Source organism: Talpa occidentalis, unplaced genomic scaffold (genome assembly GCF_014898055.3).
Source record: "Talpa occidentalis isolate TD23 unplaced genomic scaffold, MPIMG_talOcc4v2.1 talOcc4.2, whole genome shotgun sequence".
NCBI classification, from domain to species: Eukaryota; Metazoa; Chordata; class Mammalia; order Eulipotyphla; family Talpidae; genus Talpa; species Talpa occidentalis.
The window spans coordinates 131,167,247-131,190,321 of NW_023602073.1; the positions used below are offsets into that span (position 1 = coordinate 131,167,247).

Consider the following 23,075-nt stretch of genomic DNA (forward strand, 5'->3'; position numbering starts at 1 on the left):
CAAGGAGAGGTGAAAAAAATGACAGTGATGGAACATGTGTTTTTGACAAGATAAATATGAGATGTTTACATATATCCTTCCAAATGGAAAGAAATTTTTAAATTACGTTTTGGTTCATTAAACGTAAGTTGAATCAATGCAGTAAGAGGGAACAATGATCTTAGGGACCTATTAGTAATTCAGGCAACTCGAGAAAAGGCTATGCATTGCTTCACACTAAAATGAATCACACAACATATAACTTTGTAAAAAGGAGAATGGCAAAGGTGCAAAGTAAAGATAAAAAGCACCTTAATTGAATATGAAAAATGAAGAAGGTGGAAAGATGGGTAAGTAGAATGGACAGAAGATGAAGAAATGGTGTTGGAAAAGACTAGAGGGAAGAATGAAAGAATTGACAAAAGTTAGAGATGACAGAAATAGCAAAGAAAGACAATTTTCTGGCTATGACGCAGTCCTTTAGTATAAGACAACAGTCAATGGGGCGATTCAGAAGTTTAAGTTACACACTGTTCAGATCCTATGAAATAGGACTAAACTGCAAAAATTTTCCAATTAGGTAGAAAATGAAAGGTTTTTGTGACTTCTATGAAATTCATAGGATAAAAAATAAAATTATCTTGAAATAAACTATTTTTTTCTTCCAGAAAAATGGCAAGATGCAATGTGAGAGCTGACAGAAAGCACAAGACACCATGGTCACCCCGTAGATGGCACAGCTCACAGAGCACCCTCAGTGCTGAGAATGGAGGAGGGAACGCATCTAGAATCAAGTCACCAATTCTCCACGGGTTCTGGTATAAGACACTTACTGTCACTGTACTTTGTTTGGAGAAGCAAGTGGTGGGAATTCACCCACAGTTGTTTTGTTGACTGTCTCCCAGGGGTATTATAAGAATTAGGGTTGATACTCATTAGCTTTCTGGGCGCCGTAGATGAAAGACTTCATAAAACCATCCAGAATTATTATTTGTAAAGAGGGCTAGTGAACATGAAGAGGCTTGCAAAGGCAAAGCATTTTTAAAGGGAAGCTTTAGAAAGAGGCTGAACAATTTCCTAAGTGCCAAAGATGAGGGCCGGTAGGCTGGTTACTGGGCTTTACCAATTGTGCCCAAAGATATGTGGGAAAATCCAAATCAATTCCCCATGAGGTAGACGTTACCAAAAGCCTAGTTCCTATCTTTCTTTATAGGTAGATATAGGCACTATACTAATTCCCATGAAATAAATTGACACATTCAGACATGTTTTGCATTTCAAAAAAATAGAGGAGTTATAACTAATTATAATAACTAGTACTTGGCACATTTTAACTTATTCTCAAAGAATGTAACAAATAAGAACACCTTAATTAGCCTGCACCACAACTCTCAGAGTTACTGGTAGTGGGGGTGGGGGCCATTCCTAGATTACATACAAAAGGCTGGTACAGGGAGGGTAAGTGGCCAGCCCACAGCCACTTTATAAAACTCTGTTTCAGCAGCCTTTGTACTTTGATTTTATTTTCAAGTCCAGATGTTAGTATTAAATATGAAATTATTTCTACCTCTGATTATGCGTTAAGATACAGGGACAGAAAAAAAAAAAAAAGGCAGGTAAGGGATAGGATTTTCTGGTCATGTTATGACCAAACAGAAACTTCTGAAGCCACCTGATCACAAAGAGGGGCATCCTTTGTCTGCCTGGTATCTGGCATCTTGAGAAGATGCTAAGAAGGAAGCTTTGAGGAAAAAGAGCCAGGGCAGGAAACCAACACCAACTGACACATTTCCAAATGTGTTCACTCAAGAAGAGAAAAGCACACATTTGGGGGAAAATGGAGATGTGATTAGATGAAACTGGCAGCTCAGAGAGATATGCTTCAAAAGGAGGACTTTACCTCACCAGCAAAGTTGCACCTTGACAGTGTTACCTGTATCTCCAGACAAGGCGGCTGTACTTTTACTTCTGGCCAGGAACGAGTGTGTGGGCGTCAGCAGTCTGTTAACAACGCTGCTCTCCCAAGGGCTGAGCTGCAGGCGGCGAGCTAAACGTCACCACATAAGCAAGATGTTAGAAGCATTCTCTCCAGGGGCAAGAGGGCGAGAGCATTGCACCTATCACTTCCAAATGCTGGACCTTGGAGAGAGACCAGGCTTTCCAGAGCAACCAGCTGGCATGGAGTTAGGGCTGCAGGAACCGGTCCAAAGGCACAGCAGTTCCCTGAGCTGCCCTTCTTCAGGATATTGTTTGTAGCAGGCTCTATATTCACCTGATGGACACAGATTTTGCTAATCACCCTCCTTTAGTTGTCAACAGGTAACAAAACAGAAACATCATTTCATCTACAGATTTGGCATGCACTGCTGCCTCCACTCACATGCAGATGGGCAGGGTGGGCAGAGGTCTGGTGGCGTGCATCTCAGCCAAAAAAGCTCCCTAAATACCTGTATGAGCCACTCTAACAGAGATTTTGGCATGTTCAGGCAAGACTGATTTCCAGAGATAGAAAGGGTCTCCTTTAAATTCTGCTAGATCTCCATCAACTGGAGATTGAGCAACTGGGGCAAATTAGGGATAATAAATGAAAGAGGTTGCATTCACAGTTCGGTGTAGAATATCCTTTTAACTTTTCCGTTTAGCAAGCCAGGTTCTGTCAGGACCCTGTTTGGCAATAACATAAAAATTTGGGAGGAGGATAAGGCTAAAGCTGAAGCAAAGTAAAATTAAGTAGAAAAGCCAAAATTCAATATAGGCATAATGTTGGAGACTACTAGTGGTTGTGTGAAGAGTCTAGAAAATAACTGTAAGATAACAAAATGATTCATTTGCAGTTTATATAATTTAGTCCAAAATTGTATTGTGGTTTGGCTGGACTACTGCTAGAAAATGCATGCTGGTTATAAATTAATTACTTTGCTTATAGTGTTAGCTTCCAGTGATGGTCCAAGGAAATACAGAAACTAGTTTTCCAAAATATCAGGAAGAAGCTTGCAAAGTGCTACTACAACTACCACTAAAGTGATCATTTCTCTCTATTTTAGAACACACTTCCAAGTTACTTATAAAAACTCTTAAAATTGTCTACACCTGATAAGGCCATTTCTGTTCTACACCTTCTGCCTCAAGTGCACATCCCTGGTCTCTGGAGCAGTTGTTCGGGCAACATTTTTTTGTATGTCATGTTTTAAAGGAATGCACTTAAATCCTAGGAAATTAATGCTAATGGAAGCCATTTAATGTTAAATGTTACATAAAACATTGCTTCTTGAGAGAAGGCACCAGCTTCCAATAAATACCTTAATTATCTGAGTTTCTTTTAAAAGGGTGGTCATGTTGATCAATATTCTGCTGAATCTAAAGATTAGTGAAATGTTCATTAGATTTTTCTATTTATTAGGAGAATCTTCCTGGTAAAATCAAATCTTTATCTGACATTAACAGTTTAAGAAGAGGATCTATTATAAAAACTATAGTAATAGTTACACAGCAGAATGTACGCAGGATTTAAGTGCTATTATAACCACAGTACGGTAGTATGTGTGTTTTGTGTGTTGATGTATATCAGTAAGGAATATAAAGTAAACTAAAGTAAGAATACACTCATAGAATAAAATCATTGATGAAAAGTGGTTAGGATTAATCAAAAATCTTCAGGACTATGTTTTTAGTAGATGAGAAAAGATGGATGCTTCCATTCCTTAGATAAACTATAAGTGGCTGAGAGTTGCAGAAATGTCTCATTGAAAAGACAGGTAACCCTTTCCCTCCTTCCATTAAGAAGTTCAATTATTTAATTCTGTGAGTCTTTAAGACATCAACCAAAGATTCTGCCTCAATTGCACATCATGAAAAACCCTCTTTGATTTGTATTTAAAGCAAATCCAAAGAGATGTGTTTAGTAGCTGTGTGAATAAAATATTTTGATAGGAGGAAGAGACTTCTAACATCATTCATAACAATGTCCTGAGCAAGAGAGGCAGAAAACTGTTTAGTAAAGGTTAGGATAGGAGAGCTATTTCTTTTTTCAACTGACTTTAAGATAAGCCCCTGAATGAAGAGACATTAATTCTCATGAAACAACTCTATAGTATTGATCCTTTTTAAGCAGTTAAAAATGAGATATTGACAATTCCAGCAATAGGGAGCAGGAGAGGCAAGCAAACATTATAGTTATCTTCTCTGCCATGCTGCACCAGAAGCAGGAAATCACTATTTCAGATCCTGATGGTGGGGACTGTGCAGGAATCAGGCAAGTATTGCCGGATCCTGATTTTTCATTAGAGGTAGGAAACTCACATTTTATATGAAATTTTCCATATTTTAAAATGTTGGCAATTAATTCAAATTAAAATATGAACAAAAAAACTGCTTAGATCAAGGAGAATATTCAGCTCAAAGCCTACCAAGGTATCCTTTGATCTAGATTCCAGGAAAAAAATTCGAGGACTAATTATTTTCAAATATCCTAGTCTTCCTCCATGAGAAATAAGCTGGCCGGCCAAGCAGGCAGTATAAAAATAACAACATACATATTTAATGTAAAAGCTTCCAGGGTCCATATTTTCTCTGTTGCAGCAATTAAAGATATCTTTGATAATCAAAGGTTTCCTTTAACTTGGGTCATTTTAGCAATCCCTGTGACACTATATTGAGTCATAAACAATTTAAAACCTAGTAGGGCACAGGCATAGAGTTAATGGATACCACTCATTAGCTTTGAGGGGCTTGAGGAAGTAGATGTTTACCAACTGGTATGGAAATAATTTCAGTATTTTTAATAACCAGTAGAGCATTTTACCTGATTGTCAGCCTTGAACATATCAGAGTCTCAATGTAAAGTCTTGTTTAAATGGCTGTGTCCTAGGGTTAAGAAAACTCAAGCAATCTAGCAATGGTGCATATCCTCTAACAGATTCTGTCACAAAAGCCTCTAATTCAATCATTTGATAAGTGCTTTCTAATTTGATGATAAAGCATAACTAACTTCTAAATATAGGTAGCAAAAAATAAACTAAATCATTTAAATTTCTAGATTGAAAGTTCAAATTCTGAAGAATTTCTATTCTTGCCTCTCACTGTCCTACTGAGGGTTTTTCCTACTTAAAAAATTTGCTTCAGGGCAATATAGAGCTCTCTGATGAACCAAATCTTTCTTCTGGGTCTCTTTGCTCATTAGACCTAAGAAATGGTTCATAGTTCTTTTGAAAAGGGATCAAAGAAGCAGAACTCCCAAGTTGAGTGTTTTTCCTGTCCCATTAATCCAGCTTAGTATTTAATTTTCTAGGTCTGCACCATGATTCAAGGGGCAGTTTCCTGGTCCTAGATGTGAATAAGTCATTGAATTTCCCTTGACCTTTAACCTCACCAAAGGAAGAATGTGTGGAGTCAGGGTAGATCTAAGGAAGGACCATAATGGTTAGAACTGAAGATGCAGCATAGCAACAACATGGTGATCTCTGCTCTAGTCTCTCTTCTCCAACAATTAGCCTGGAGGACATTAAGCCAGAACCTTGACCTCCTAGAAACTCAATTACCTCACATGGAGTAAATGAGTCATTGAACAAATCTTTCCTAGTTCTAAGATCCGATTATCCTCGGAATATCCAATCAGATAGTATCATACAGAATTTCCAAAGTGTCTACTTATTTCTAGTTGAAACAGACAATTTAGCCATGGTTATTTCACAGAAGAGTAAGCAGGTTACTCGTTTACTCGCCAATCTCCTCACCCCAACTTTAGTATGTCTCAGACCCAGGTTAACAAAACTATGAAATGAAAGTGCTGGATAAATGATCAATTCCAAAGAAAAAAATGAATAGACAACTCTAAGAATAGCATCCAGATGCTATATTTTTATGTTATAGTCTTATAATTTTTTAAAGGTTATTTATGTAAAGATTTTTAATTGATAACAGTTTTCTTTAACATATAATAGGTCCCGAACATGACTCTGTGTCAACTTGACTACATCATGATTTAGGCAAATCAGGTTAAAAAATAGAAATTGTTTATGTTAAAAGGCAAGCATAGAAAGTTGTTCAAACATTTACTGTTTTAAGAGATTAGTTATAAATAATTAATATATATAAATAATATAAATAATAATATATTATTGATAATATAAACACCAACATATAAAATATTATACATTACAATAACACCACAACAACTTTATATAATACTAAATATATATACACACACATATAGAACATGCACACATTACATTCTTTTTAAAGACCAACACTGAACCATTCCCAGTTTCTTAATAAAGTACTCAAAGTAACCACAATTTGCTACTTTTAAAGAGTATGTGTTTTTATATTGCACAATAAGTCTTTGGTTTTTAAAATTTAAAGTCATTTTATCTATGTAAAACAAGTAGGTGATCTTAAAAGCTTGCCTTTTCTATGGTATATAAATACATAAAATAAAACTTTGATTTTATAAATAACTTGACATTCATGTACTGTAAATCCATGGGATGAATAACTTAAAATTAAATAAAATGTGGATTGAAGGACTATGATTATTAAACTCCTTAAGAGGCTGAAATGATGATGATATTGTTGAAGTTAGGTCAAATCTCTTAAGTAAGCAAATGGATACCAAAAACCAACCACACACACAAGAAATGCATCAAGAAAAGCTTAATCAAATGAAAAAAGTTAGCAAGATAAACTCTACCAATATGAATCATTTAAAAAGGTTTTAGAAAGTCAAAACCTGTAATTCTGAAAATACAAAAAAAAAAAAGAAAAGAAAGGTCAAAGACAGTATGATGGAAGTAAAATAAATGTTCATAACAAAGATTATTTGCATGTTGGTGGATAAGTGGGTGATTTCAAGCTGTAAACTCATTTACTAAAGAGTTGAGAGAAGCACGCTTTCATCACTGCTAAATGCAATCATTCAGCCAAGTTCTAAAATGAGAAATGTTCTCGTCGCAAGGGAAATGCTGCTCAGCCGTTTATTGCTTTTTTACTCTGAAGTGTTTTTCTTCCTATTTAAGAAATGCAGGGAAAGCAACTTCAGATGCTTGTTTTTATCTGTAAACATTCAGAAAAAAAGCATGAAGTAAATAATGGAACACATTTTTGTTTTCTTTTTGACTGTACCTCTATCTGGAGAATTTAGCAAAGTTGCAGATGAAGAGGAGAGCCGCTTGCTAATGACAGGATCAACATGTTTCGAAAGATTCATGGTGGAAACTGATCGCCTGTCTGGATCTAAAACAAATGGAGATAATGCTAATTGACAGCCAGCATGCAGGATAGCAATTTCCTAGTTCACTGATGGAAGGAAAAACTAGGATTGGATGCTTTCAGCTCGATTACTAGAACATTCATAATAGCACAGTTTTTTAAGTGGACATTTTAAAGGTAACTTAAAGGCTAGAAATAAAAAGCATTTTTCTTACAAGATAAAATCAGTTCACTAATTTGTCAGCCAATGAAATTCAAGCATATTGTTATGCCAAATGGTAAAGATCCAAGAAAAGGCAGTGGAGGACTACTAAAATATTGGAGACAGAATTGAAGCAGAGAGAGGACCATAATGTGAATGTCTCCATGATTTCCCAAAGCAGGAATAATAGTGATGGTAAAATAGAATGCAATCACTTGAATAAAAAGAACACCAGGTAACATTTGTTTGCTGATACCTTTATTTGCAGAGTCATCTTACCAGGACATTAAAGTTCATTATAGAAGAGCATATTGAAAGAAAAATCCTTTCTAAGTAGAGAAAGGATGGCCACTCCAGGACTTCTTTAGTGAAATCCACAGATAAGCACACCTCTGTACTTTTAACAGTTTAGTGTGGTTTACAAATTTGCCAAACAAAACTGACAGCAATATAAATCGGAATTCTCTCAAGCCTCTGAATAGTATTGTTTATCATGCAGTTGAGTAATTTCACAGTAATTCTTAAATGTTCAAGTGAGAAGAAAAATCAGAATTTTAAAGGAAAAAATCAGCTGTTAGTTTACTGTCTAGACAGTGAAACCAAGCTGCAATCATGTTCATTAATATAAATGTTTCCTGAAAAAGGGGGCATACAATAAATCTAAAAATCTCATTATTTTATGTATACATCTAGGTTCCAGGGAGATGTTCTGATCTAAATTGGTTCAAGTTAAAGGGTCTTTGTCATATTTTATTTTTTATTGTTAGCGTCTTCTAAAACTAGAAAGAAAAATATTCCTTGTGGTAAAGGCTTTCAAAACCCAGTTCCGATTGGTCTTACAAACAACCTCGGTAGCAAAAATTTTAAAATGCATTATTCCCCCCGCTACAGAATAACCATTATTTATACTGAATAGGGTGTAAGCAAATCTTCCTTTAACCTCACATAGTCTCATCTTTTCACTGCGATTTGCATGGTTGAAGCAATTTTACTATTACAAAGCAAAATACCAATCATCATTTCTGTGACTCACATTTATACGCAACTGATGGGCTCTTAGGCAATCCGCACATAAAATTTTAGGGTAACATATTACGGGGAACATCCTAATGATGGAATGAATGTGAAGATCAAGGGCCAAGGAAGAAGAATAAAAGTTACTTCCAGGTGACTCTAGAGCAATACAGTTTTTGCTGTGGCTTTTGTTGAGGGAAATTGTGGCCACAAGTGTAACTATCCTCTCTGGTTAAATTAAGAAGCTACACCATTTATTATATGACTTAATCCAAAAAAGAATTATAATTTCAGAGCAATCATAACAAGAATTATTTATTTTTCTCGTTGTACAAAATGAAAATTAGCAAAAGAATTTATGAAGAATTGGTTTAATTCTTCATAGCCGATGCATGAGCAGACAGACACTGATTTAATTGAGATTACATTTCATTTCTAGAATGCCTGTGGGCCAGGAAACACTGACTGAGAACGAACATGAGCAGGCATTGAAAGGTAAGTGGTATTTGTAAATGAGTCAGCTCTGGTTGCCCTCAGAGCAGATCATTTTGACCTTTGAGAACTTTGGCAAATTCCAATTATCTTCGAACTTCTCTGTACCAATAGCAGCAATTTTCTCTAATTTACAGCCCTGCTAAAAATGGATTTTATCCAACAATATTGGTTTGTCTTGATCCCATTGGTAGTAATAAGGGTCATGTTAAACCCTGAGTGTGGAAGCAAGAACTAAAGCAGAACAACTTTATTTCCCTTTAAAAATGTTTGCAAATCGGTAACAGAGTGTGCTTTTTACCATACATATATAAAACATGCAGCCAGATAAAAGAAAAATAAGCAAAGCTGTGAAACATACAGCATGACAACTTTTCTGCAGGGAGCATGCATGTTAAACTCCTCCTAGACTGAAGTGTCACATGTCAACCACCCTTTATGATTGATTGCTATGTGCTCCACCAAATACAGGTGGTTATGAAGACAGAAAAAAAGTTTTGCTTTCACATCTGGTCCACTGTCATAGGAAAGTTAAGGGTGATAATAGGTGCTTAGATTTTTTTTTTAAATGAAGGAGTTACAGAATACACTGAATGTTAGGAATGACAGAGAATAGTCCAAACAAATACTATTAAGACCTAGAACTAAAAATGGCAACAGCAGTGTTGATGGGGTGTTGGGGAAGTGGGGTGAAAGGGCGCAGCCAGCTGGATGCACTTTGATCCCCAGTAATTCATTAGCTAAAAAAAACACTTGGAAAGGTTTTATACAAAACAGTGATTTAAAAAGAAAATAAACACATCACAGGTAATTAGCTTATTTCAACACCTTTAAGTCACCTGAGTTTATTGTCACACTTAAGAAAACACTGCCATCTCCCAGGTCTAGGTCTACGCAATGGGATGTATTAAGCATGCATTATTACTAAGGTGGTGGAGACCCAGCTAGTGATGGACCAGCCCTAGGTCCGAGGTGCTAGCTACAGGCCCGGAGATCACCATCCATGGGGATGTCTGTACCAGATTCACTAGTACCACCAACACTTGTGAAGTGGTGGTCCAGGCCTGCTAAATTGTGAGAGGAGAATGATGATTCAACAAAACCACCTGAGGACAGAATGTAAGACAATGATTTTTCAAAGTAAACAAAAAAAAAAAATATATTAGACTCACACAGATGAAAAAGAATTAACATACTTTATAAAAATTGAGGTATACTGAATTTACAGTACAAAAATAAAGTTTTCCACTAAGTCCAAATTTCAGTATGGTTTTATGCCCATTCAAGAATAAGGAACAGCTTAGTCAGATGCTCCTACTTTGAGCTTTAGAGACCTGCCTTTATTTATTTTTTTTTTTTTTTTAAGCAGAGCATTAGTGCTACACACAAATTAGGGTCAGAACACAGAATTTCATCATATTGATTTTGATCAGTCAAAATTGTTATGAGGCTTCCAGAGAAAAAGAAAACTGGTTAACCTATTCCATAATCCTGAAACCTTTATGCAGATGGATTACTTAAAATAATGTAGAGTTTGAAACTAGCATATTTAGAAACATCGCATAGATTTCTATCTTTAGGGAATTTTGTAACCAATGAGGAAATCAGCCTGGGTCAAGGGAGAGAACCTTACCTCCTACTTCCATCACCCTCTTATCCTCAAGCAGTGGAAATACCATGTAAGTATAGTTTAATTATTTCACCAGGATTTTTATTTGCAAACACAGACTTAGAAAAAAGAAGAAATTGTACATTTACTGTCCAGGAAAAAAAAAATAGTGATTTTAGAAGTGTCCATTGTCGGTTTACCTGCACTGTGGATGCTGGGGCTCCCATGGAGAGGACCTCCCCAAGACCAGCGGTTATGCTTCTGTCTGGGCTTCTGGCTCCTTTCCATTGTGCGTCGTACCACAGCTTCATGGCGCTCCTTAAATGGACAGAGGGGTGAGGGTTAGATTCCACCCCATGGTGTGAGGCTTCTTCTACTTAAGTAAAATGGAATTAGAGATAAAATTTCAACCTTAGTACTCCTAATTTTCTAAGTTAGAAATGCTATACTTTCCTAACTACTGTATCTTATCCTATGGTGACAATAATATTAACCTGGGGGCTTGGGGGGAGTGGGTGGTTACTGAAATCACTATTTTTACAAATCCTGTCGATAAAGCCCTTGGCATATGACAGGTACTTAAATAACTTTAATTATCACTTCTGGGATGCTTAACTCACATAAGTGTGGTAGTTCAGGTCCTTGCTTAAATAGATGCTTAACACATGTGGTGACAGCTTTTAAAAATGGAATTTAGAAGGTGAGGATGTGTGTAATCCTGACTCCACAACTCACTGAGTTGTAGGATCTTGTGTAAAGTAAGTTACCCATTCTAATCAAATTTCCATTTTTTTGCAAAAGCAGATATATAATATTTATTCAATCATTAGGAAGGGCTAAAAGAGACCATCTATGTGCAAATGTTAGTAAATGGCAAGCCCTACAGATATCCAGTTACTTAGAGTGGTCTTCTTATTTCAGGATAGATTAATTGAACATAAATAAATTAAAGGTGTAGACCAGAGAAACAGACTTTTAATGTTTCTGTGGTGGCAAGAACAACAATCACACCATCTCCTATCTTACTTCCACACCCCATCCTCCCAACAAACTCTGACTACTTATTCTGTATCTGCTTGGATATGCATCTTGGCACCTTAATGGGAAGTTTGTAGTAAATCTGCTGCATTTCTGAAATAGACAAGCCTCCCTGGTTCCCCAAGCAGATCTTACTTTGTCCTCCTCTAGCCTCTGCCTTCGCTTCTCCTCCACAGCAGCTCTTCTCCGCTCCTCCTTCAGCCTCTGCTCCTCCAACTTCTTCTTCCGCTCCTCCAGGTGCTTTTCATAGTGCTGCCGGGCTCGCTCTTCTCTTTCCAGCCAGACTATTTCTCTTGCAGCTTCAGGAAGAAATATGAGGGGCAAACATGAGCAGGTTTAAAACTTGAACCATCAGGGTTATACAAATGTGGGTTCTTAAGGTTTTTATTTTTTAAAGATTTATTTATTTATGCATACAAGAACTGGGGTACAAGCCAGAGATGCAGGAGGTGAAAGGATTCACTACAGACAGAGTGGGGAACAGAACAGGGAGATTGACCAAAGTACACTGCTGAGGGGAGCAGCGGGGGAGTCGGGAGAGGTCTGCTGCGCCACGTGGGTTGCTCCCTGGCTGGCCAGGGATCGAACTTGTGCTGCAGAGGCTGCAAGATTGCTTCATAGTGCGGTGCTTAATCCCTTGCACTACCAGGGAGGCCCGGGTTCTTAAGTTTTGAATGAGCCAATCTTGGCCTCTGTTTTCCTCAAATTTTCAAGGGAAAAAAAATGGCACTGTTAACTTTGAGCATAATTTAATATGCTAGCAGTAAGGTGAAGAAGATGTGCTGAATTTTACTGTCTGGAAAGGTTTAGACACTACACCAATAATCATTAGCTTTGCCCCAAATAATCTCTGAAGGAAGACATATTTCTTTATCCATCAAACTATTAACGAGTTCCACTTCTATTACCTATCAGTTAGTGGCGGTCCTATTGCAGTGCCTTCTTTAAACAACTATCTTCCTTAAACAGTCATAGAATCAGCAAACAATGGTGAAATAGTAAACAAAATTTTCACATTGCAGACTGTGTTCATGAGTGTTGGATTATTACCAAGTTCAGATCACACATGCAGTTTTCATTCATTCATTCATTCATTCATTCATTCATTCATTCATATTCTAACACTGTTGTTAATTTTTGGACAGTATTTGATTTCTCCCCTCAGGTATAGTCTCCGTAGTTCTCCCACTCACCATAGCACCCATGACCCATCACCATAGTCCCTGTGTTCTTCCCTCCCCTATTTTGACCCCTTTCTCTCTCCCTCTCCACTGTATTACTCAGATTTATACTCAGCTTGTCAATAGCTTTTCAAATTGAAGAAAGACATACAATATTTCAATAAGAATTGAAAGTTAATTTACTCTATGAGGTTTAGTTATTTTAAATATTCCCTATGGAGGGGAGATAATATCAAAGTCTATATAGTTTTATTAAGAAAAGAGACTTTTGAACAAAAGGGAGAAAAATAAATGGACAGACTGATGCCCTTCTCCCCCAACCTCTTCCCTGCCCAACTCCCCAAATTCACATGTTAAAACCTTAATGCTCAGTGTGACTATGCTGGAGCTAGATCTTTAGGAAGTAGTCACAGTTAAATGAGGTTATAACAGGGGGTCCCTAACCAAGCAGGATTAGTAACCTTATATGAAGAAGCATCAGAGGGCTCATTTTCTCTCAATGTTCACAGGAAAGACCATGTGAGTGAAAATAGCCAACTGTGAGCCAGAAAGAGCCATTTCACCAGAACGCAAACCCTGCTGGCACCTTGATCCTGGACTTTCCAGCCTCCAGAACCATGAGAAAATAAGTTTCTGTTGTTTCAGGCACCCAGTCAATGGTATCTTGTTAGGACAACCTGAGCAGACTAACACAGTTCATCAGTATCAAAATAATTAAAAATAACTAATTTCATAGAGGCAGCTCTATAAAAAAATAGGGTGTTCCCAAAAAAGATTTAGGATGATCATTATTAACCTTTACTCTTGTGAGGTTATCATTTTCCCCTCGATTCTGGGGTCACAATGTAAAATGAAATGTAAAACCATCATAGCCCCTGAATTACTGGACATTAACAGGCCAGTCATCACTGAGCTGCTGCTACCAGGATTATCTTTCGTGTGTGTGTGTCAGTGCCACTTTGGACTCTCCATGTAGAAACACCCAGTTATTCTTGTACTAAAAAGAATTTAAATGAAAGGAATTATAGAGGACAGAGCACAGACCCTGGCTCTTTAGGAACCCGAGGTCACTCTCAGCCCTGCCATCTACCAGCTATATGCCATTGGGTAAGTAGTATCTCCTCAAATTGTACAGCATCGTCTTCCTGACAGGGTTGCTCGGTAGGCTCATGAGAAATAGGACACAGCACAGTGTCATGCACACAGTTTGGACTCAGTTAACATAGGTAATCATAGTGAGTGAATCTTCATGGTTATCACACATAATCTGTGTCCTATTGTCATGGAAAAATACAGCTAAAAGGAAGAACAACACAGGAAGGACAGAGAGCTCAGATAGTGTACTCGTGGGCTGGACTCCATGCTCCAGTGGTGTTCAACAATCTAGCACGGTCCTCTGAGCAGGGTAACATCTGTTTGGGTGGAGTATACATTTCACTGCTATGGCGAAAACAATATGACACAGAGAATCGAGCAATGTTATCACAACCTCTGAAACATACACAGCTGTTGTCTCAGTTTCATGTTAAGATACAGAAGCATATAAATAGGCTACTGGTAGCCCTGTCTACCAGAATAGCCAGTAACGTGATGAAGAGTCAGAAAATCCCATGCAATAACATCTGAGTTCAGGTCTTGATTCTGTCACTTATTCTTGATCTTTGAAAAATAAGACAATATCTCTGGCTTCTAAATTAGAAAATATATACAAAAAGATCCCTAAGATTTTTTCCAATTAACTCCCATGAGTCAGTTTTTTGTTTTTACCTTTATGCAGTATATAATTAGGTTTCTTTTTGTTTTGATTTTGAAGGCTAACATTTTAATCTTAATGTTTTATCTCAATATTCATTATGATTTCATACATTCAAGTCAATTTAATTTTCATATTACCATAAAAACTGACTACATGTGGTAAATAATATTTCTAAAGAAAGAAATACAATGACTTTATTTAGTTTATCAACTCTACGAAAGTGGTAGTGGAATGGAAAAATAAGAGCATCTAAAGCAGGACAAGTAAAAATATATTATCAGTGTTAACTTAGAGCTGCTGTGTAGGAACTACAAATGAATGTCATTTAATAGTCAAGAAATGGGAACGAGGGCCTCCCCGGTGGCGCAACGGTTGAGCGCTGGGTTGCGAAGCTGCCCGCAGCCTCTGCGACGCCGGTTCGATCCCCGGCTGCTCCCCGGCCACCGGAGGAGGGTCCCACATGGCGCACAGACCTCTCCTGCTGCCCGCTGCTCCCCTCAGCAGTGTACTTCGGTCCTTCTGCCTGCTCTGCTCCCCGCTCTGGTGAATTCTCTCACCCTCCCGCGCCTCTGACTGTACCCAGTGCTTGTATAAATAAATAAAATAAAAATAAATCTTTAAAAAAAAAAAAAAAAAGAAAGAAATGGGAACGAAAAGGTAACCAGCAATATAACGGAACACTGCAGCACAACTTCCAAATTAATAAGGGAAATCATGGGATGAACAGTGTTTGAATCAAATCAACCACTGCATCTCTCCACAACCAAAAAAGTTACAAAATAAACTGAAAGGACTAAAATCAAGTCTACTAGTTCAGATTAGGTCTTTTAAACCAGGTCCCCTAAATAAAAACATCCAATTATATTGTTTTAAAGAAACAACCCTAAAATAAAGTGTCAAACAAAGCTTTAAAAATAAAGAAGGGGCACAGAGCTGCCAGGCAAATGAAAACAAGAATGTAATAAATATACGGCTCTTCCTACCAGACAAAACGGGACTGGAGAACCAAGGAAAAAAACTCACAAGGGAGTTTAAATAGTTTTCCCAGGATCACAGGGTCTAAATGAAGTAGGTTACAATTTTAATTTTAAAACCTATAATCTCAGCGACTGTACAGTTTTTCTCTGTATTCACATCCGCCTGCCTACAATTCTCACTTGAATTTTCCAGTCATGCCCATCATATAAACTTACTCATTATCTGCACATTCATCCCTACCCCAAACTGAATGAGACGGCTCTACCTTCTGTGTTCTGATACCAGCTTCACGACCTCCAAATGTCTGTGAAGTCAGGCTCCTGAGGGGTCCCCTCAATTTCTCCCTCATGGATGATCTAATGTAAGTCAGCACCTCTAAGCAATGGACCCTGTCACTTTACAACAGAACCATCCCCCAAATCCAGTGCCTTCACTCTAATCTTTGTTACTACTTTAAGCTGTCATTTCTTTTCTACGTCTCCTGATGTCTATTTATCTCCTTTGTCAGATCCATCTTGCATACTCTTCTCAGGGACATCATCTCCCAAAACCAAATCCAATTCACAGACCCGCCTGAAAACCTGTTATTTCACCACCGTTACCTTTTCCAAATCCTGATCTTCAAGGCCAGGTTTAAAGAAGTATTCAGCCTTTGCTAAAGTAAACAGTTTTGCTAAAGCACACAAAACAACTATTATTTTTGTTGCTTTCATTTTTGTTGCTTTCTCAACCCTAATCTACTTTCATTCCTCAGAGAATGAAGCCGTAGCTTATCTGGCAGTCTTATGGAGCCCCGAGCACTGCTGGATTGGGGGGCACAAACATTTCTCTCTCTGCCCCCTTTGTCTCAGAAACTGAGATTGGCCTCTCCAATCTCAGGCAACCAAGTCAGTATCTGGAACCATATGACTTCCATCCTCATCTTTATCACCACATCACGATGGTAAGATGTACTTTGTGTTGACATCAAGTGATTTACAGGTATTATCTTCACAGTCATTCTATGAAGCAGACACTGCTATTAAACTCATTTTTATTATGAGAAGTCTGAGACACAGAGAAGTGAAGTAACCTGCTTGATGTCTCACAATTAAGTTAGTGGTGGAACTGGAATTTAAATTCTGGACTATCTGACTCTAGAAGCAAACAAGGAGCCATGATGTCAAAGTTATGATTTAGAACACCTCCCAGAGCACCTTCTCTTTACCAGGACAGGTGGTCATCTGGTGTGAGGATCCTCGTGTTCTAATGTCACTCAGCCTTTATCATCATTTCTTTAAAAGACCCTTTGCTTTTTGGGTTTTAAGATCGTTTTCTCTTTAGTCTTAAAGACAAAGTAAATTGGGGAGAAACAAATAATGGCTGCTTAGTCACAATGATTCATGTCATGTTTAAGCTTCAGCCCTTGAGTTACCTAATCCATCAGCAACAAACATTTATTCTTTGCAGTCCTGAGCCTGACTCATGATATAGCTGCTTTGGTATGCACTAATGTCCATATTCCACCCACCAACGTGTAATTAGAAATTCAGATCCCTCAGCTGTTCGTAACTTGCCCAGCAGCCGGAGGGGTTTTGTATACTATATTCATCAAGTGACAGCCTCAGGAGGCCAGATGCCAAGACAGACCAAAGACCTGACCAAGCGTTATCCGGGAGAAATTTGGATTAGAAATCACAATGCCATTACGGATGGTCTTTGAGGACAGTATTATGAGTGAAGTAAGTGAGACAAAGACAGGCAAATACTGTTTGATTGCACTTATATATATGGACTCTGAAAAAACAAAACCAAACAAACCAAGCTTATAGATACAGACAGGAGATTGGTGGTTGCCAGAGGGAGGGAACGGGTATAGGGGAGACAAAATTTATAAACCTCCAGTTATAAAGTAAATAAATCATGGGGATGTAATGGATAGTGGTGACTATAGTTAATAATGCTGCACTGCATATTTGGAAATTTGCTAGGCAAGTAAATCTTAAAAGTCTTCATCACAAAAAACAAGTTTTGTAACTATGTATGATGACAGATGGCAACTAGATTTATTGTGGTGATCATTTCAGTGTTAAGAAATATCAAATCAACAAGTTATACACCTAAACTAACATGATATATGTCTATTACACCTCAATGGAAAATATTTACCTGATTGCATGAATTCTATATGTTATGATACTGATAATGGTTTCTGAGGAAAAATTAGTAGCCAGAATCTCTTTTAAGATCCTCTGGACAAACTTACCCTCAATAGACCCAAATGCTAAATGAGCAATGTGACAACATTTTCTTCAAAAAGATGTTGGAATGTGCTCTAACATTTATATTTTGCTCTCTTATTTTGTGTCAAATAGAGTGAACACAGCACCCATGCATCTCCCTTGCAGGAAGAAGCAGAACAGCCCTTTCTCTATGAGTCTGGGATGCATGCCCAGCTCTAAAATTTCAGAAACCACCACCACTATCTAACGATCACTCTCTACCAAATAGCATTACCACTTGTTGAGGAATTTTAACATGGACCTTGGTGATCCTGCACATATTCAACACATACTTATTACAGCTGATGTGGCAGAAGAAAAAAGGGCCTATCAACCAACTACTTCATCTTTCTAGATTCTCTCAGTTCCTTACTTAAGCTAAATTGTCACACTGAATTTTAAAAGTAAGTGGCACTTGGTTAAATAACTTATATTTATGTAACTGTAACTTACATTATTATAGTTATGACAGACCCACACAATAAAAGTTACAGCCATTGTGTTAATATGCTACTAACCGTGATAACAAAGACTGAAGTGTTTAGAACAATGGTGGCCTAAAGTTAGTGTTCAATAAACATTATCATTATGTTCTTATTTTACATTACATTAAGAATATAATGTAAGCAGCAGAGCAAAAATTATCTGCAAATATTTGTTACATATTCTGTCATGTATTGGGATACAAGAAATTAAAGAAACACCTCATATCCTTTAAAAGCTTAAAATACATAAACTCAGTTATATAACTCTACTAAAAAAAGTTCAGCAGAGTCTAACATAGCACTATAGTGAGCCAATATATGAGTTATGTAAGATATAACAGTGAAATAATGTTAGAATTTCCAAAAGAGGAAAGATTATGACTAGGGAGCTTTCAAAAACAAGGAATGACACCAATTGTGGCAGAACAAGAGGGATGAAGTATATCTATGAGATAGTTTTACTAAGGTCTGGTCTAAGATAATAGCACAAGAAGCAAATCTAAAGGTATGGGTATGAGATTTATTTTGAAGATAGAGTCAGCTAGATTTGTGACTTAATACTTAAGGGATAGCGAGAGTATGACATCTTTTACTTATATATAGAGCTGGAGAGAGTTAAAGACCCATCTTGAGGACTAGGCTGAGACCACACTGACCACTGGTAATTACAAGTGGCCCAATAGGTCAGGGTGGAGATTAGCCAATACACAACTTTGAGCCACCAAGGAAGAAAAAATTATTTTACAAAAGAGCAATAGTTGAGACTGGCTGTCAAAAAGATAGTAGTTTCTCTAGCAGCAAAAATATAAAAAATGGCTGAAGAAGTAATTTCCAGGGAGAGAAAATATTGGTGGAATTGGTTGGGACACAGAACGACAGCTGATGAGTAATTTAATTGCAGAGAAGTTACATTTTGATAATAGGGAGGCAATACTATTGCATGCTAAGTAGCTAGAAAAGTAGTACCCATGTCATCAAAAAGGAGGAGGAAGCCCTAAGAAAAAGGCTTCTAGGGGCCTCCCCAGTAGTGCAGCGGTTGAGCGCTGGGTTGCAAAAGCTGCCCTCAGCCTCTGCAGCACCGTTTCGATCCCCAGCCCCCGGGTGAGGATCCCACATGGTGCTGCAGACCTCTCCTGCCGCCCGCTGCCTCCCCTCAGCAGTGTACTTAGTCAGTCTGCCTGTTCTGTTCTCCGCTCTGGCTCTGGTGAATTCTCTCACCCTCCCGCGCTTCTGATTGTACCCAGTGCTTGTATAAATAAATAATCTTAAAAAAAAAAAAAAGGAAAAAAAGAAAAAGGCTTCTAGGAAAATATAAAATTAATGCTTAAAAGAGTGAAAAAATACAAAAGTCAAGAAGAGGGGAGTTTGAAGAAATGGCCTAAATAGAATCAGATGATATAAGAGTGGTTGAAGAGATTCTGTCATGAATAAAACCTTTAATGTAGAAAAAAAAGGCTTCTGGAGTACATATCTTTAACGAAATGGAAGAAACAGTTCCATGCATGAAAAATTATGCCTGATTTCAGTTGATAAATTGAAGGATAATGTTGAAAGAGCAGGTCACTGCTGGGGACCAGCCTCACAGGGCAAAATTCTACCATAAACGCATTAAAACATGACTTACGAGATTGAACCTACATTTAAGAGAAGATGTAGCCACTCAACATACACAGCCAACTTGCAGGGAGCATTCGCAGGCTCAAAGTCACGTTTTACTATTTTGCAGTATAAGAAGTGAAATCATTTTTGTTTGAGCAGTATATTCGTACTCCCCCCCCAAACCCATCTAATACTTGATTTTGAAAGATAAAGAAATCCAAATGAAAGGCAGTATATACAAACTAAGTCACAATGGGATTTAAATCTTAAAGGAGTAGTCTCCTGATGTTATGGAGCTACTGCTACTCAAGCAAGTCTAATGAAACATTCAATAGTATAAGACCTGACCCAGCTGGGGTAGGCTGGCGAGGGGAGGCACTACGCCTTGGCTGGATCCAAAGCTAAAGTGCCAGTGCCAGCCATCCCACTGCAGTGGCCGGACCCTTCTTTTTGGTCTCTTCCTGCTTCTGTAACTCTGCCTTTTCCCACTTTTTCAGTCTTCTCCGCTTGTCGAATCAACCTTGACTAGGGAGCAATGGGCACAGTTCACAAGGAACTCCAGAGAGCTCCAAAGAAGAGTGGTAGCCTTGCCAGTCACAGACAGGCTGCCTCCAGGAACAGACCAGCCTGAGGGAAACTTGTCTGGCACAGGGAACTTTAAGCCTGGGCACAGACCAACAGCAGAGCTTCCTCACTTCCAGCAAGTTGTTGAAACCTGGGGTGAAAAAAACCTTGGCAGCAAAAGAAATGACCTCATATGACCATTATGACCAAGAGGACTATGCTGAAAGAATGTACTAATGTCACCAACATTTGAAAATCAGCTTCTAGTGAATTGCACACATTTGAGTTCTTGAATAACAATAGTTAGAGATGGGATAGGAGGGTCATCTTCCTTTATGGAAACATTAACTCTTAATGAGATGCAGTTGAAATTGAGAAAGTTATGCATTATCCCCTGGAAAGATTTTGGCAACCTATATAATCCCCAGGTTGAAAATACCTAGATAGCCGAGAAACACACATATACTGAGCAAGGCATTTCATCTTTCAAAGGCACATAAAGAGAGCATCCTGTTTTAGCAACTTTGCATAAATGGACACCTGAGTAAAAGAGGAGTTGGCACCAGCACCCTTACTCAATGTTCCAGGAGACAGTGAATGACAGCTGAGTGCTGAGCTTGGCTTCCTTGTAAACCAGTCCTGTGACCCAGCTCTCTAAGAGGTTATATGGCAAATATTAGAGTTGTCAACCTTTCACAAGGCTTTAGGTAAAAAGAAAACCCAGACAGCTCAGTCTAGGTCATGTGCTTTTCCTAGCAGCATGCTGGTAGCATCTGCCTATAAATCCAACAGCAGCATTATTTTAACGTGGGACGCAGAAGTGTCCTAGTCATCTATCGTCCTGTAACTGTTCACATAATAAAGGGCCATGTTTACTATCCTTTTATCTTTTAAGTTGTAAAATGTAAGCCTAGCCATAATGCCACTCATATATGCATTCCCTCCGGTGACAGATGAAACTATGGTTACAATATAAGAAGTAAAAATGGTTCTGAGTTGGACTTTATTGTTCTTAAAATTTAGAGCTATGTTTATAACACATGAAATTTTGCTTCACAACCCATCTGCAAAACTTGTAAAGGCAGACAAGAGAGCATAGTTATCCCAGTGACACCCATTCGTTCAATGTTAAGTGTCTGCTATCCTAGAATATCAATTCAACAAGAGAGGCTGTGAGGTCAACGAGAGCTGGCGTACCTAGCTGCTTGTCCCGCTCCTCTCGACGCTCCCGGGCCAGTCGCTGCCGGTCATCAACCCGAAGCACAGGTGGAGGGTCTGACAATGAGACAGAAAAACATAACAGCATATTTTTAAAATAATGGCACACATTAATAAACATCTTTTTTGTCTGGTAAATTTGATGAAGAAAATATTGTCTTGTCTTACAATTATTACATAGGACCATAGTTTCAGTGATGCGCTTACTTGTCATAAGAATTGGTGGCACAAGGGGTTAAGTCGCAGCACTATGAAGCTATCTGCAGCCACTGCAACAAGAGTTCCAGCCCCAGCCAGGGAGTTACCCACATGGCGTGGCAGACTTCTCCTGCCTTGCCTGCTGCTCCCCTCAGCAGTGTATTTCAGTCAGTCTGCCTTTTCCATTTCCTGCTCTGTCTCTGGTGAATCCGCTCATCCCCTGCACCTCTGGTCTGTACCCCAGTTCTTGTATGCATAAATCTTTCTTTTTTAAAAAAGAATTTCCAGGGGCCTCCCTGGTGGTACAGCAGTTGAGCACTGTGTTGCGAAGCTGCCCGCAGCCTCTGCACAGCTGGTTCGATCCCTGGTCATTGGGCGAGGGTCCCACATGGCGCGCAGACCTCTCCTGCTGCCTGCTGCTCCCCTCAGCAGTGTACTTCATCAGTCTGCCTTCTCTGCTCTCCCCTCTGGCTCTGGTGAATTCTCTCACCCTCCAGCACTTCTAACCTTACCCAGTGCTTGTATAAATAAATAAAAATAAAATCTTTAAAAAGAATTTCCAAACATTTTTCTTTTACCTAAAAACATTATGTTGGTGGGTACATATATCTGAAGAGGTGTGAACCTATACTCCTAAATATGGATGTGCTGGAAACCACTGTTAACCACCCCCCCTTTTTTTTTTAAATTGTGCCAAAAACAAAATTGTAGCCCTTGGGAGACTTTCAATCAAACAAATGTAAATGATCCTTGGTATTACTAAGTTACTGCACTGCTAGCATTTTCATGCTTTAAAAAGTATGTTCCTTAAAAACAAACAATCCTACATGAATGTATGCTGAATAAGCATTTCGGTTAGATGTGAAGTCCCTGGCTCTGGAGTTTGACAGGGAAGAGCTTTGTTTCTGTTCTGTCAAGTTATTTATCCATCTCACAAAATCTTCAGCTATGACATGGACTTGTGAGGTTTCATTATAAAATGAGGAACTTCTCTCACATCACTGTGAGAACTAAATAAATGATGCTTCTAACAGTGTTAGTCTAGGGCCAAGCACATAATTCCCAGGTAAGTTAATTCATTCACTTAACATGTATTAAACACCTACCACACACCCAGTACTGTTCTGTGTGCTGGAAAGGAAGCAGTCAAGAAAAAAGACAAAATCTCTGTCCTCTTGCATTCTACTCAGAAGAAATGTAAGGATAAATAAGCAAAATATATAAAATAAAAAAAGGGGAAAATATATAAAATGTTAGCCTGAGATAATACCAAAGGCATGACACAAAAAAACGGG

General features: G+C 38.2%; 1 protein-coding gene and 1 long non-coding RNA gene across 11 annotated transcripts in view; one reads left to right on the forward strand and one right to left on the reverse strand.

Moving 5' to 3' along the window:
- Nucleotides 1-20,480, forward strand: part of LOC119252907 (uncharacterized) — a 32,483-nt gene extending 12,003 nt beyond the window's left edge. Inside the window, exons 5-7 of one of the 2 annotated variants that reach the window (XR_008552785.1) lie at nucleotides 648-797; nucleotides 8,841-8,896; nucleotides 20,298-20,480. This is a non-coding gene — a long non-coding RNA (uncharacterized LOC119252907). Of the gene's footprint in view, nucleotides 1-647; nucleotides 798-3,023; nucleotides 3,055-8,840; nucleotides 8,897-20,297 lie in introns of those variants that run through there. The other variant, XR_005126941.2, reaches the window with a different exon arrangement.
- Nucleotides 1-23,075, reverse strand: part of MAP7 (microtubule associated protein 7) — a 151,743-nt gene that overhangs the window by 25,418 nt on the left and 103,250 nt on the right. For 8 of the 9 annotated variants that reach the window (XM_037520447.2, XM_037520449.2, XM_037520450.2 and 5 more), the window contains 5 exons: nucleotides 21,562-21,639; nucleotides 11,676-11,839; nucleotides 10,703-10,820; nucleotides 7,099-7,209; nucleotides 1,913-2,026 (listed from right to left, as the gene is read on the reverse strand). In XM_037520447.2, coding sequence (XP_037376344.1) covers nucleotides 1,913-2,026; nucleotides 7,099-7,209; nucleotides 10,703-10,820; nucleotides 11,676-11,839; nucleotides 21,562-21,639 — 585 coding nt within the window. Of the gene's footprint in view, nucleotides 1-1,912; nucleotides 2,027-7,098; nucleotides 7,210-10,702; nucleotides 10,821-11,675; nucleotides 11,840-20,148; nucleotides 20,281-21,561; nucleotides 21,640-23,075 lie in introns of those variants that run through there. The other variant, XM_037520453.2, reaches the window with a different exon arrangement.